Raw genomic sequence first — 15944 nt, 5'->3', positions numbered from 1 at the left:
GCGGGAGCACGCAGTCGCGTCTCCCGGTGTGAGTGTGATGGAGTGGATTGTGAGTGTCGTGACACGCATGTGTGCGTGGATTGAATGGCGACGACAACGGCGACAGAGGGACAAAAGCCGAGTCGCGGCCCCAGCTGTTTCGGGGACCGCGCCGGGTTCACCCAGCGGCGAGCGCGAGGTCCGTGCTGTGCAACGCACAAGGCCGCCACGTGCTCGCTTGCGGGAGTGAAGCCCGGTCCGGAAACGAGCGCGGTGAATGTTGCCGATCCCGCGACGGACAAAGTTTAGGCAGGTAAACGGATTTGGACCGGATGGGTTCTCCACGTGGGCGTGTGTGTTAAGCTCCAATGGGCAGAGCACATGTGTTCGCGTGGGGAACCCCACGAGACGTGAGGCTTGTGTTTTTTTTTATGCGCCGGGTGACGTCATGGCTGCGTGTATGGTTGGAATCCGGCAGGAGGGGGAATCCCTGCCGGATGGTACCGTCCAAGAGGTACGAGGGACGCGAACAGCTGCCATGACGTCACGCCAAAGGTGCGCGGCTGTGAATTGCCGCGCTGGTGCAGGTTGCGAGTTGCCGCGCTGGTGCTGCGCGGGAAAAAAAATAGCAAGCCTCGCTTTCGGGTGAACAGGATTCCCAGGCAAGGGGTGGAAGACCCCCTGGCCTGGGCACAGGATGACACTAGTTAGGGGGAAGGGTTAGCTTCGTTAGACCGGTCTCATGGGGCAGGGGTAAGTCCTCATGGGGCCCGTGGAATGGATTAGGTAGAGGGATGTTAGATGAGATTTAGGATGGGAGATGGGAATTATTTTGAGGACAGTGACAGACTGTGGATGTGTAGTGGGGACGTAGCTTAGCTACGTAGTGTAAAAAGGAACGTGCAGCAGTTTAAGGGACGACGTGGGAGCACGAGTTAGTTTGGGGATGTAGTGAGCAGAATGGCAGGATTCAGCGATGTGTGAGTTGTGAGTTGTTGGATTGAAACATGTGCTTGGTGAGTGAGTGAGGCCAGCGGGTCTGAGTGAATGGTGTGATTGTGGAATGCATGGTGCGATCAGTGATTGTGGGGAGGAGTGACTCCCGCCCAAGGGACCCTGGGGTCAGTGTAATGTGAGTTAGCTGCGTTAGTCAAATTGACAAAATGGAGGTCGTTTTGTTGTTGGTGGGAATGTCGGCTCGATACCCATTTGTAGGGGTGCAGGAGCCCTGTTGACGGGCTGGGAACGTGGCTGCGAAAGGTGAGTATCGCTGAGTGGGTACCCCGGGCACCGGGCTAGTTGGCCGCGGTAGGCCAAGGGCCCATGGAGGGCCGGGATAGCGTAGTGGGCACGGGTGCGCCCGCAGGATGCGGGGTCCCGGGGCGCCGTTAGCCGTGTGGGCAGTGCATTGGGCACGGGCACCCAGGAAAGGGGCCCAGGGCGCCAGCCTGCCACGTGAGCGTTTCAGGGGATCGCCAGAGAGGACACTCCCTGGTGTTTAGGGAGCTGGTAGGCTCAGAGGCAGTGTAGTGCCCGGGGGTGCCATCGTCGGAGAATCGGCAAAGGATAGTGCCTGCCAAGGGAGCCACGCGTCCCAGCCATGAGACCGTGTGAGGGCACGGAGAGAAAATTGGGAGGTGAGGCCCGAAATTGTGAGGACACCAACACAGGCGACGGGAATCTGGGTTTTTAGAACCAATAGCTTAAGCGAGAGGCGCTTGTTGAAAGCCCCAGGGTAGTTTAAAGGTTAATGGATAGGGTAGATTAGGAAGTGTACCCCTCCGCACCATCCATCCCTTCGCTCTCGTTGTGAGCCGCTGGACCCACTTTCGGTTAGATCGCTGAACTCCGAGGAGGCCATCCTGAGGCTTGAGTTGGGCCTCGACCCAGGACGCTCGCTCTCCCTTATTCCCCTCCAGGAAGGGAACGTAGGGGTTGGGAGTAGGCTTGGATACGATAGGTTCGCCAAACAGAGACATAAAGGGGGTTAGGAGACGAGTTCTAGTAGGGAGTAAAAAAGAAATGAAAATAAAAACAACAAAAAAATAAGTTTGGGCTAAATTGGGTTTTACAAATTAAGGGAGTGGGTATGGACAGTGACAGGCAAAGGCGATAGGTGGGAGGGAGACAGGTAGGTCTGAGCCCGCCTTTCGAGTGGCCAGCACCACCGCACTCCCTCCACCAACCTGCACTGCACGGCGAGAGGCCGGCCAACTTCGTCTGCGGCTGTGCTTCAAGGCCTGTGCCGGTCGGATCGTCCGCCGGCTGTGTTCGCCTGCAGCGGCCCTGTTCTGCCGGCTGTGCATGCCTGTTCACCTTTGCCATGCCCACTGCCCACATCATCAGTTTGCCCCCGTTCAATTTTGATTCCCCCTCCCCCCTGTTCATTACCATGTGCGCCAGGATTGTCGTTCAAGTTGCAAGAACTGTCTTGTTGGCAGCTACAACACGGCCTGCAGTGGCGGCCCGTGCGCCGGTTCACCGTTGACTTTTGTTTTGCTCCCTGCATAGTCCATTGATCCTTGGCCATGGTTAGTGTAAATTGTGTAAGTTAAGGTGTTAAGATGTACTGTAAATATGAGTGCGCCTCCGGCATGTCTGTCCTAGCGCCGGCAATTTTATTTAAGTCGTCTGTGTGAGTGGGTTTGTTTAGTTAGTTACTCAGCCCTCAGGTTATTTATTTTGGGGACACGAATACCATGAATGTCGCACTCAGGGATCCAAATAAAAGGTAAAACGTACTACACATGATGGCACACGAAAATTTGACGACTCGGGACGAGTCTGTAAAAAGGGGAGGGGGTAGTGTTACGGCTGTGGAAATTCGCATTACACCATAAAGGGCCCTCAGGTGAGATATCTTCATAGGTACATGTGTAGTTAGCCCAAACCCGTTGTCTTGAGGGAATTTATGTGATCCATTCGGGCTGCGATCCTCCAGTTAGCCATTTTTCTGTTCTATCTTTTATTTCAAACAAATAGCATTTCAACAACCACGCCAACCCCATCACAGCGCCAACCACACTGCAACCACGCCACCTCCACCATCTACGCTACCATATCTTCGCCACTATGTCCACTTCCGAACGGCAAACAAAGGCGCCAAGGAGGGAACTGCGAGGATGCGCAGGTTTCCCCGCCTGTTTCTCCCGTTTGACTTCCCCGCGCTTTGGAGTGGAGGAGGGGCGATGCAGGTCAAAGGTCAGAGGTCATATGAAGGAGGGGTCTCATTTTGGGAGAATAATTCTCTGGCCCAGAGCCAAAAACTGACTCCCCCGGCCCCCGCACAGGGCGGGGTGGAGGGAAAGCATGAGGGAACGCCCTTTTCGGGAACCCTCTCGAAGGAAGGTGGAGCCGAGAACAGGGCGGGGCGATGGGCGGAGCCCCGCACTATAAAAGATGGAAACGGGCGGGGCGCTCTTGAGCCTCTTCCTCTTGCGCCTCTTCCTTTTCTGCCTCTTCCTCTTCGTCTTGGCTGGTGGTCTGGTTGGTCTTCGGTTGGTTTTTGTGGAGAGTTGGTCTTCGGGAAGAGGTCCTGCGCCCGCGGCTTGGCGAGCGGCCCTGTCACGAAGGCACGGACTGGAGACTCGGCAGCGCCCATTGTGAGGTGGACCTGCGTGTCCGGACGGGGAGTGCCGGAGAGGGTTCGCCGGCCGTGAGAGACGTCGGGGCTAGGCGCGACCATGCTGACGGTCGTGGGAGAGGGACTCACCAGCCACAAAAGGAAAGTCGCGACTTCTTTCTTTCTTTTCTTTGGGGTTTTTGTGTAAATGTCCGTGGGTGGCGCCAGTCTGGCTGAAGTAGAACTGTGTAAATGTTGCCGTGTGTCGGTTGTAGCTCTGCATTTGCTTTTGTTGCATGACTGTTTTAACTTTTATATGTGCATTTTTGACTGCATGGCTGGATATACGTGCTTGTCTGTGTGTGAATAAAATGCTTGCTTGTTGAGCTGTTCCCGCTCTGCTTCGTCTCTTTTCCTTTTTTTATTGACCCTTCATCTTGCATCATGTAAGGGGTTCGTAGTGGGTGCAACATCCCAGTAATTAATCGGAACCGTCAAGGCCGACGATAACACCGCTCGGTTATCACTGTAGCATGGAACGGACCGCTTAAGCGGTTCGTGTCCGGAGTCTGCCTTTGGCATGGTACGATCGCCCGGTCGACCATTCACGCAGGTACTTAGGTAGATAAAATTTGGCGAGCAACCCTATCCTGCGCGGGTGGGCAATTGGCACGATCGTGGTGAGGTTAAACCCCCACCTGTGACTGGCTCCCGGCGTTGTTCCAAGAGGGTCACGACAGAATTGTCCGTCCGGTGGGCGACGTGCCGCGATTCGAGTTACCTGGCCGTTCGCACGCCGGCGGGCGCGAATTTGCAACAATATATATATATATATATATATATATATATATATATATATATATATATATATAACCTATTCCATTGACCAATCACAAAGCTGTGTTGTGTGACCTCATGACCATTGACCTGTTGCAAGCTTGTGTTAGCAGAGTATGTTAGAAAGGTGCATTGCATTTGTGATATCCTCGTTCCTTGTGTTGGTTACGTCCCACTTTTCTCTGTCCTCCTCCTGTCATCGGTGCCTTTTTGGTGTATTTGTTGTTGAGAGAACCATATGGCTGTGGTAAGGCTACTATCTCCTCTGTCAGAGGTGACCTTGTTTGCCCAGTGTGCCATGACTGCAGTATTCGCCTCCTGGCATGGTTCGTGGATGCCACCATAATGTTCACATTGGCTAGTGGGACACGTGCTTATCCCATGCTTGGCGATGGCAGACCTTGACGGGTGATTACACTCGAAGATCTTCTGATGTTATTTGATGTGCTGGCATTGGGTTCTTCCAGTCTCTCCTATGTATTCTGCACCGCAGCCACATGCAATAGTGTATACCACACCTGTGCAGTCATTCTTTTGTATTCTGTCTTTGATGCTGGTCGGTGCTCCTCTCAAGGTGTACAGGTCACCGTCTGTGCTGAATCTTCTGATGCGTTGTGTCTTTAAGTGTTAAATTCCCTTCTGGTTACACATTCATGAAGCTGCTTCACGGTCTAAAAATTTAAGAGCTTCCTCCGTGCTCTAATCCGGCGTTGTACCTTTTGGATAAGCCAGGTCATTTTTAAACTGGATTTGCTGTGCTCTTTGCTCTATAAGGACTCTGATCCTCAGAGAAAGAGAGCAAGAGATGATAACATTAACGGAGGCACGGAACAAGTCACGTAGCAATGATGTGATACAATATTGTCGTGCAACTTTTCCTTAAGTTAGTCCATTGGGAGGCAGCGAAAAATAAACCGCAAAGAAATGAGTGTGTGTGTTCTCTTTCTCTTTCTCTTTCTCTTTCTCTTTCTCTTTCTCTTTCTCTCTCTCGTGCTTTGCTGTGCTGAATACCCATGTTCACCGGATGGATTTGTTTTTGGTGTTCATTCCCTCACTTGCATCAAGAATGTGCAGCATTGTACCTTTGAGTATGAACGATAACAAGAACATTGAGCCTTAATGTAGCAATTTGCATTTCATGTAGTAATGGGACCTGTCTGTGCAGGTGTGAAAGCAGCTGTGTATTGGCACATGCAAAAGCAACGTACAAGTAAATCACCAAAATTCTCAATTTACTTTGGGCTTCATTCGAAACAATTCAACTTCAATACCTCTTTTGCGTGCAACTTCAGTGGCTTCAGACCATGCGCTTCAAGAACCTGCAAACCACTCAAAGTAATAACAGCAATAGTTTAGAGCAAAAGGGGTAATCTTAGATTAAAAGATTATAAAATGAACTGACCTATAGTTTTTTTTCATTGTTTAAAGATATGCCAGTTCGTATTGAGACAAAATGCAAATGACACTTCCTATGGTATTTTGTTTCGATGCAAGTTTTCAAGGCAGATTACTGTTCTTCCATGGCATCTGCCTATAAGTTTACCAGGCCCGTAGCCAGGGCTCATTATTAAGGGGGGCATATGAACTGGATGGGGGGGGGGGCACAATTATTATATTTAATATTTTTGATAACCCGGTATACTATTGTATCCATGCAGCATTGACACATCTATACTGAGGTTGCCGTCGCATACGAACCAAATTGATCTCAGCTAGATTTAATATGTTCCGATGTTTTTGGCCTAAAATTATTCGAATGCAGGAGAGCCGCAACAAACTGGCACATTCACAATGCAAATATTCGATGATTAAACAATTGCCACCAATTCAGGCGCACTTATACAAGGTGTTGTGAAGAATTGGCATGAGAAAATTAATATACCAGAGATACAATAACGAAATGGGGAAGGTTGGCACCAGAATCAGTGCACTTTGAAATAAGATACAGTAGGCTATGACCTGCGATCATCACGTTAAACTATCAACAGCAAATACGACCAGCCTGAAGATACCACAAGGTCCGCATTTAAAGCAGTCAATTACACAGAGGTAAGGTTATGCACAAAGCACTAGATATGGGATATGCAAAGCACCAAACACAACATTTAACTTAAACATCAGAAGTACAAAGCAGCCGACCACGGCGGGTGCTGACCACAACCACACTGCAACCACAACCACACACGCATCGCCAGCAGTCACACACACAATCTGAACTCCTCGTATAGTTTTTATACCGCTGTACTCACTGTCAGAAGAACTGCAGGCGATGCGTCTCGGTGTGGAATCTTGTGAGAACCTTCTCTTTCCATTCATTCAGGTATTTACGTGAGGTCTCTCTCGAAGGCCAGCTGTACCAGTTGTGCCTTGCGTGCATGGCGCATGGACCGTCGATGGTCAGTGAAGACATTCCTCAATGTTGAGAATGAGTTTTCACACATGGCAGTGGACGCACCAAATGTTAGTCCAAGTCTCATAGCAGTCACTACACTTGGCATGGCTTCCAGCGTTTTGTGGCAAGTTGAGAGGAGTTTTTGTGTTGTCCATCTCTCGTTTGGTTGCTTTTCTGTCTGTGAGCGAATAAACTGCTTTGCACCACACACTCTGTTTCACTGATGGTTGACTTTGTTAATGTCATGATGTGCTGGAGCAAGTGGGGATCCAAAAACGTGCCATTTTCAGGATTCAAGGCGAGTGAACGGGCGAGTTGTGTGTTGCGTTCACTGAAGCGCTGAGCGATCTCGCCAAGCACAGTGTCAATTGCGCTGTAAAAAAAACCCTCTGCAGTTCCGTCTTGTCATTGTCGTTGTTTTGTCCTGTAGTCTCCAAAATTACAAACTGTTCCAAGTTATTATGCATTGTGCGTGTCCGTTTTGATGGTGCAGGTGTAGAGGTGCGAGCATCGTTGGCCTTGTTCCACAGATCAGTGAACTCATCCTCAGAGCGGAGTTTCTTCACGCACTCTGTAGCACTCGCCACCAGTTCCAACCCCGTTAGCAAGTCCATGTCCTCTGCCTGCAAGAGTCTGTTAGGGCCATCTAACAACATCAGCAGTTTTTGTACAAAGATAGCAATGAACATGAAGGCAGGCCCAGACTTCCCGCAAAAGCCCAATATCCTCCATCCTCATCTCTGCACCGTAGGCACGCTCTGCATCAATCTCCGACAGTAAGGATGTGATATCCTTAAAAGATCCTATGATCACAGACACGGTGGCTAAATGTCCCGTCCACCTTTGATCAAGAAGTCGTTTTAACTGATCACCTTTATAATGTGCAGCAACAGTGGGTTTCTGAAGAATTTGTACAGGCAACAACAAACCTCGAGGAAATCAGTGACAGCTTTCTCTGCTGCCAGTGCGTGGATAACTACCAGATGGAGTTGGTGATTTCAGCAGTGCACAGAGGGGATTTCTCTTTCCAATATCTCTTGCAACAACTTTTGCACCCCACCGTGCTTCCCAGCCATTACCGAAGCCCCGTCGTACACCTGACTTAATATTTTTGACGCGTCAAGTCCTGTTTTTGTCAGCTCTGCAATTATTAGGTCTGCCAATGTTTTTGCATCTCCAGCGTCGGCTGTAGCTATTGTGAGTAGACGCTCTATTGCTTCATTTGATGCCGATACAAAGCAAATGATGACTGATATGTTCTCACATTCAGTGGGGTCCCTCGTCCCATCCACCTTGATGGTAAACCACGATGTGCCTACTTCTTCCACGATGGCATCCGTCACAACATTACTCAATGTGCAGATCAGTTCATTCTGCATTTCTGGACTAGTATAGCTTGCGTTTCGTGGGATATGCTTTATTATTTTGGCGAGCTCGGTGTCTTTTTTGAGTGTGTAGTTTAAAAGCGAGAGGAAGAGCCCACTGTCCCCGTCTGACATATATTCAAAATTATCAAGGCTCTCTCTAAAATGTATCTGATTTTCGGCGAGAAATCCCACAACATCTATAAGAGCAGACACATAGTACCAGTTTCTATTTAACTGGTCAGCATTGAGGAGTGTGGAAATCTCACCACAATCGATGCGCTTCTCGTTCTCCTTCCACCTCAAAACACAAGTTAAATGTTCCTTTGAAGTTGCGTGTTTGTGAAACCCCGTCTTCCTCAACAGCATGTTTCCAATTCTGGTAGCCTCGCACTGTGAAAGTAGAGTCCACTGGGCTGCGTGCAGTGTTAAACTTCCTACATGGATAGCAGAATGCTGCATCTGTCTGCACACTGTATTCCAGCCATTCATGAGTCTGGTACCACGAGGACACAAACGAGCGACTTTTGCTCTGAAACAGATGGCCAGGGTACCGCTGTAGAACAACTTGATTCGGTCTCTCACTTCCAACATCATCGGGAAGCGGCTTGACAGTCACACCCGATTCCGAGGCCGCCGCCGAGCGTGGAAACTCGGCTGTCTGTGCTGGGCCTCCAGCCGCAGGGCTGGCGTTTCTGGCTTGGCAAGGTTGGCCAGCTTCTGTCGGTATTTCATCGACATGATCGTCTTTTCCTCCTCCTCCTCCTCCTCCAACTCCTCCCACAACATGTCTTTCATCATCTTCTTCATTTTCGTCGGTTGCATTTTTTTCCTTTTCTGAGCCATTTTCGTTTATCCATCATCCAAGTCTTTTTCTCCTGCTGCAAGCTCGTGCTCCGTGATTCGTCCCTCGCGACTCGCGAGATTTTACGGTTGACGGTTTTATTTATTAAATGATCCATCCATCAAAAACAGGTTTTATCTGCATAATTTCAAATCTAAACACGATTGTAAACACACATATTTTTAATTTTTATTATAAAATTACTTTTGTAAGATGGAGGGTTGACGGGTTGTGAAGGTCACGTGGTGCACGTGCACTTCATCTTTAATAATGTAAATTTATGTCTTTTCCTTAATCATATTATCATATTATGACTATATTACATTTATAACTAACTTACAACCAATCAGGTAACCTGCTCAATAGGGTCTCCATATCGAATACGCTGATTGGCTATTCCTTAAAACCAAATTATCCACGATATATATAAAACCACCCACAACATCGACATTCGACACGAGGTCTTGGCTGCTGGTGTTGGTGCTTGCGTTATTATCTTTTATCTTGTGGTCTTGGACTGTATAGTCTTGCCAATTGCATTTGGAGATGCGCTGGGAAGCGCACACTTATCTCTTGACTGTTTTTCAAAGAAGGATATTATTAAAGAACAGTTTATCCAAGAAGGCCTTATTATTCACCATGTTGAACATCTGGAATAAGGGTTTTAGTTCACACAGGTGAACTCTTAAACAGCAAGGAGTTCACAGTGGGCGCTCATCCTTAAACACTAAGTTGTTCACATGGTGCAACAGGGCATAAGTGGGTGGCGTGCAAGTGGGGGGGGCACCAGATGCGCCATGGGGGGAATTGCACCCAAATGCCCCCCCCCCCTAGCGACGGGCCTGAAGTTTACCATAGTCTTCTTCTTCTTCATATGCAGCGCAAGGCTGCAGGGTATCAACATTGTCTGAGGGCACGGCTGTGCTGCTGATGCAATGCCCTCTGCTGGTTAGGGCAGGAATTTGGAATTTATTCCATGGTGCCAATGATAGCGCCAGGATTTATAGCTGGGTCAGATTAAAACCCAGGCTAGACAGCTTAGAGGTGAGTGTGCCTACCTCTAAATCATCCTGTCAGCCATACCATAGTCTGATGCAGTACTACAGGGTGCCCCACAGAAAACCAGGAAATTTGGTACAGTTTATTTAAAACAAAACAAAAGCAAACTTAGATGTAGTGTAAAACAAAGATACACGTTATTTTCATACAAATACACTCTATTTGATAACTGATGCATTCTGAAATAAAATAAAAAACCGGTTAGAAAATTAATGTTAGTTTATTGATATGGTAAAATACGGCAAAATAAATCTCAAAATCTCAAATTTCCTGGTTTTCTGTGGGGCACAGAAGCACCTATATATGTGGGGCATCTATATATCTCTTACATGAAAAGGATATGCCAATGGGTAAGGATGTCAAGTGCCAGGAGAATATCAAGATCTCAACACAACTGCTGCTTCATTCTTGGTCCACTGATCACATTGACTTTGCAGGACAATAGTCAGGATAATACGATACCATGGTACTTATACTACCATTGTATCTTTGACAGTAACATGGTACCACAATGGGTGTGGCAAGTGTATGTATGCCGCAGTACAGAAACTATAATTATGGTACAACGGCAATGTAGTACCACAATTGCATGCCAAAGTACCGCACCATGGTAGTACCACAGTACTGTACCCTTGCAGTACCAAAATAGTATTGGTGTACATGTGTTCCAGGGAGAAGGAATTTGACAAAGACAACCCATCTCAGAGAAGGGAAACTTTGAATCAAAAACAAGATGGTGTCTAGACACCATGACACAAAGAAATGTTTCACAAAAGGACAAATGAACTATTTAACATCAACGGCCATGGAGAACGGCATGTCACTGAACTCGCAGTCGTAAATAGCAGTTACCTAAGAAAAAGCAACTCAATGGAATATTGTGCCCGTTCTCACAGGGTGCACATCCCACTTTTGGTACACCTGCAGCTAAACTACAAACTACATCGAGGATTGGAAATGCACACACGATCTGCAGTCATGTGATGCTTCTACACTCTCCCCCTTCAATGGTAATGCACATCTGGCACACGATGTTTGCACAGTCCCAGGTGAATACCACTCAGTCGTCAAAATTATGGACCTGGTGCTTACCGTGCCAGGTCTCTGTGGGAGTAGGTGGTGCTTTAATTTTGGAATATCAATCTTCCCTACTATAACAGGTTATTTCGTGGCTGGTAGGGAAACTCTCGGCTCCAGGTCGGGAAAATGTTCTGAAGCACCTATATATGTGGAGCATCTATATATCTCTTACATAAAAAGGATATGCCAATGGGTAAGGATGTCAAGTGCCAGGAGAATATCAAGATCTCAACACAACTGCTGCTTCATCCTTGGTCCACTGATCACATTGACTTTGCAGGACAATAGTCAGGATAAATGTCCTTGAGTATTATCTCTGCTCACTCTAAGTGGTTTGAAGTGGCTGTGACTCCAGGAGAAACTTCAACCTCAACTGTTGAAAAGTTGATTTTTGAAGCTCATGTCTTATTGGAAAAAGCGATGTCAGACAATGACACAACTTTCATGAAAGGAATTCCAAATGAGGAATTCACAATAAAGAAGTGTCCCATATCACTGTGGTTCCTCATCAGTCAGCATCTGATTGATTAACTGAATGTACTCTCCATCTCTCACGTGCAGAATGAAACATCTTGATGATGGAGTCACAGGTCTCAGGGTTTAATTTTTTTTTTTTTAGGGATATAGAGTCAAGGCTCGTAGAGGAGCTACAACACAGAATGGACGAGAGGAAAACAGAACAAAAAGAACGGTAGGAGGAGGGGTGAGGGAATGCAGCAACAGGAGAAGGGATGTAGGGGAGAATAAGAGCAAGGTGAGGACATGGGGTGAATAAGATCGATACAGCCTCTCTCTCTATCGAGTGCAGTCTGTGGCTGCTGGTTGCATCATTGGTTGGGATGCAGCTATGCCGCTGATTCAGTGTCCCCCTTACCAGTACGCTGGTGCTCGTTTTGCCGACCTCGGAGGGATGACAGGCTGAGTCAACTTCCTGGTGTGTTTTAATTCAGTGGCCAACGGGGCTTGAACTCAGGACAGTTGGATCCCAAGCCACCACCCTAACCACTAAGCCAACACCAGGCGAATTGATACAGCCACGAACTCTCAATCGCAGAAGTAGAGGAAAAAAAAAACTGGAAACCAAGAAAGAAGTGGGCTTTGGGAGGTTTAATGCGAGTAGGAAAGATCATGGTTGTTATGTTTTGTTGAATTTTCTTTTTCAGTGCTAAGAAAACATATTAATGTGGAGTGCCACAGTTTGTGAAACCCCATGACTACATGACTACATGACTGGCAATATGGATATGACATGTTTGAAACATTTTGTTCCCATTGGAATTCCATGTAATACAATTCATCAGCAAATCATACCTGCTTGGCATCTGCCCATCCTGTCTCCTGAGACCACATTTTTCCTTCACCCATCAGGCCCAATGCGATGTGGGCAAGAGGAGCCAGATCTCCACTCGCACCCACAGTTCCCTTCTCTGGCACATATGGCAAGCAGGAAGCTAAGGGCATAAAGAAAAGATTGTCGTTTACAGCTCACATCGCTGCTTTTACATACAATTGCCACTGTAAATGTTTCCTCCAATGAACCGATTCTTCTAAAGGAGAGACATCTGCTCAAAGTTCCCTTTTCAATGCTTGTGTTCATACATCCTATATTTTGTATATTTATGGGATTCAAAAATGAATGTTTGAAAAAGTAAGCAGCATATATTTTATTTTTTGTTGATGGAATTGTGCTGGTATGTGTACCACCTACTTATATTATATTGGATTCAGAGTAATATCACAAGTTACGTCCACATCATCTTCAAACACCCTTATCTCCAGATTTCCGGCCACATACAAATGCACGGAATTGTTCAGAGTATTATGACAATGCCACGTGACCTCATTTACTGCTCTTTACTGGATCGCAATTGGAATGATCTGGCTTTATATGGCATATGTGGCCAGAAAGGAGATGTTAAATGGATATAGAAATGGGTACAGCGTGCTGGAGCTGGAATAGGCCTGTGGAGGTTTGCGTTTTATGAATGAAAACACCCGAGGTTAAGGCCGAGGCCACACCAACCTATTTGCTTCAATGTGACGCAACTGAAAGTTGTGGGATAATCATAGGAAATCGTGGAATGTTGACACGGCTACGACACACCGGGCCACACCAACAGATGCCAAAGGACTAGCTGTTGTGCGTTCCGCCATGAATATAAGCAAGGCAAGCAATAATTTGTCTCTCTGGCACATCAAAACTACAGTAGTGCGCATCACAAGTACAACGATAAGGGCACTCGGTAGAGCGCATACCTCCGACACGCAATGCCTGATCCACGAGAACATATCGGGCCCATTACATTTTTGAAACATTGTCGTAGGGGTGGCTGGCGCAGGTTAATCCCCCGACCCAATTTATGGTGACGGGCGGTTAACGCCGCCAGGTTAATACCCGGACAGTCGAGTGGTTCCTTATTAATAGGAGGTGGACACATTGATCCTCAGAGATTATAATACGTACGGGAGGGCAGGGCACAATGGCGGAGGGACGGAGGCACGGGGAGGCACAGCACGGGGGGTTTATATTCGAACCCCACTACAAATACACGGATACAGTTTATTAAAATGAACACATTTAATGAACATAAACAAATATTTACAAAGGACAATAATTAAAAAAGTAGTGATGATAACGAAATAAATCCGACAGTCGAGGTACCTCTTCACATGGACTCAAATACAGACAAAGGGAAAACAAAATAAATAGAAAACCCTTCCTTTCGAGTATTCTTGTTCTTAGCTTGGCCCAGAACTGGTTTTTGTGGAACTTGGAAGTGAGGCGCTTCTACCAGCATGTGCAGACGTGTGCAAATGCGCCGTCACTTCTTTCGTAGCAGGACAAACGTAAGCCAGGCACTCCACGAACAGCACTCAACACCAAGGCTCAAATGTGTAGCTGCTTCGTGCGTCAATCGTCCTCACCGACCCATTATGACATACACGAGGCTTGGGGTCCGTTTTTCACGAATCAACCAAGAGTCAATGACCAGCGTCTTGCTTCGTGCATGCGCTCACCCTGAACTCCTGCCTCTGACTCTTCCGAAATCAATTCTGCCTCGTGCGTTCCTCACACTGACCTCGTGCGTGCGCTCTGCCGATCTCTCGTCCTATTTAGTAGGAAGCCTCCCATGCCCTCTTCTTCTTCTTCTTCTTCAACATCACACCTCACAATCCTCTGCCTCCGGGGCGTGGACTGTTCGCACGAAACCTGGGAAGGCGGGTCTTCTGCCTGCTCGGCTAACTTCTGACGTCACGCCCATTAATCATCAGCCTCGTGAGTGTGACTTCGCCCACCATCACATTTGGAGGCGGGGCTTCAGCCTGCTCGGCATGTTTGCTTGTCGTGGTTTTAGGGACGTGTTTCCCCACCTTTTTTGCTGATCTTGAAATGTAAAAACATCGGGAAAAAAAAATCACAGAGGGGTGATTACATACTGGGGAAGCTTATTCTTAGACAAGAGTTAATTAACATGACACCACCCCCTCGTGTGGTGACACGTAACATTTAAGCTCACAGGTTCCCTACTTAGTTACATCAAGGTGCCTCCTACACGTCCACGGACCAAGCAACTCTACACAATGCTATATTCCCTATTAAATTCCTCCATCTACCTCCACAACTGTAACAATATCATGCTCTACAGTAACAATATCATGCTCTATATCGTTTTTATATCATGCTCTATATCATCATGCTCTATATCGTTTTTGTCATGCTATATCATGCTATACCCGTAACAATATCATGCTCTATATCGTTTTTGGCCCTATCTCTCAATGGTGAAGAATAACTTTTTAAAAATTAAATAATTCTCGCATCCAGATCCGGATTCGTATCTTCACCAAAATCGAATCAATTCGTTCTTGTCACACACCCATGTCCACAAAATTTATCCGGATCCGTCCACAACTTTTGGAGATATCCTCTACACACAAACAAACAAACAGGAAGAAAGGGGTGAAAACCTAACTTCCTCCACCTTCGGTGGTGGAGGTAATAACGGGAGGAAATGAAATGGAAGGAGCGAAATCTCACCAGAATAATTGTATCGCAATTTTAGCGGCTTTGCAATTCAGGCAGAGGCGACGACGTCAAAGTTAAAAGGGGAAGTGGTGGATTAGGTAGTGGATTCTGTGGCAGTGGAAGGCCTTCGTTTTAGAAATATGGTTTGATAAGCTTTGGACATGAAATTGTACAAAGCAGGTTTTTCCTGCTATACATGAATCGGCTCATTCTCACGTTCTTCAGTCCAGAAGTTCATCATTTTATTCAGGAAGAAAGTGTGAGACATTGCTACTCTCCGATTGGCTCAGTCAGAGCACACTCATCCAGTAGCGTGAGGGAATCTGCACCAACAGACGAATCAAACAAATTCAATCGGCTGATGGGACACGACGTAACTTGATCGAAGATGACCAGCCATCCACAGCAACTGATTTTCAACGACAAGACCGTCTAGTTGCATCACATTGGAAGAAATCGATTGGTGTGGCCTTGGCCTTATCCTGTTCTTTTATATTGGGTTCAAAACCAAAAGAGTAGTGCCTCAACACTTTAAGCTTTGCAGTGACACTGCTCTTACAAGAAAACAACATCGCAAGAAGAGTAAACCAGCCCATACAGACAGAGACCAGGCACCACCATGCAAACGGAGGCCAGATACTCAAAGAGAGAAACTGAGAAAAGAAACGGGACAATTATATGGGGCAATCGAAAACCAAAGCTAAGGAGGAGAATCCAAAAACTAAAACTAAAACAAATACAAAATTGGAAATAAGGATGGAGAGGTCATGGCTGCCGAAATCAAACTAAAAATAGAAATG

General features: G+C 47.0%; 1 protein-coding gene and 1 long non-coding RNA gene across 4 annotated transcripts in view; one reads left to right on the top strand and one right to left on the bottom strand.

Annotated features, from left to right (window-relative positions):
* Positions 1-15944, bottom strand: part of HAL (histidine ammonia-lyase) — a 132366-nt gene that overhangs the window by 62937 nt on the left and 53485 nt on the right. For both annotated transcript variants that reach the window (XM_085864055.1, XM_085864054.1), the window contains exons 9-10: positions 12429-12568; positions 5650-5697 (exon numbers count right to left, since the gene is read on the bottom strand). In XM_085864055.1, the coding sequence (XP_085720181.1) occupies positions 5650-5697; positions 12429-12568 (188 nt within the window). The remainder of the gene's footprint in view (positions 1-5649; positions 5698-12428; positions 12569-15944) is intronic.
* The window catches only part of LOC147008902 (uncharacterized), a 96672-nt gene that overhangs the window by 47881 nt on the left and 32847 nt on the right, over positions 1-15944 (top strand). The gene's annotated exons all lie outside the window — the stretch shown is intronic.

Source organism: Eptatretus burgeri, chromosome 18 (genome assembly GCF_056783735.1).
Source record: "Eptatretus burgeri isolate ZD-2024b chromosome 18, Ebu_testis_v1, whole genome shotgun sequence".
NCBI lineage: Eukaryota > Metazoa > Chordata > Myxini > Myxiniformes > Myxinidae > Eptatretus > Eptatretus burgeri.
Note: the sequence above shows the minus strand (reverse complement) of the source record. Positions and strands in the feature narration are given on the sequence as shown.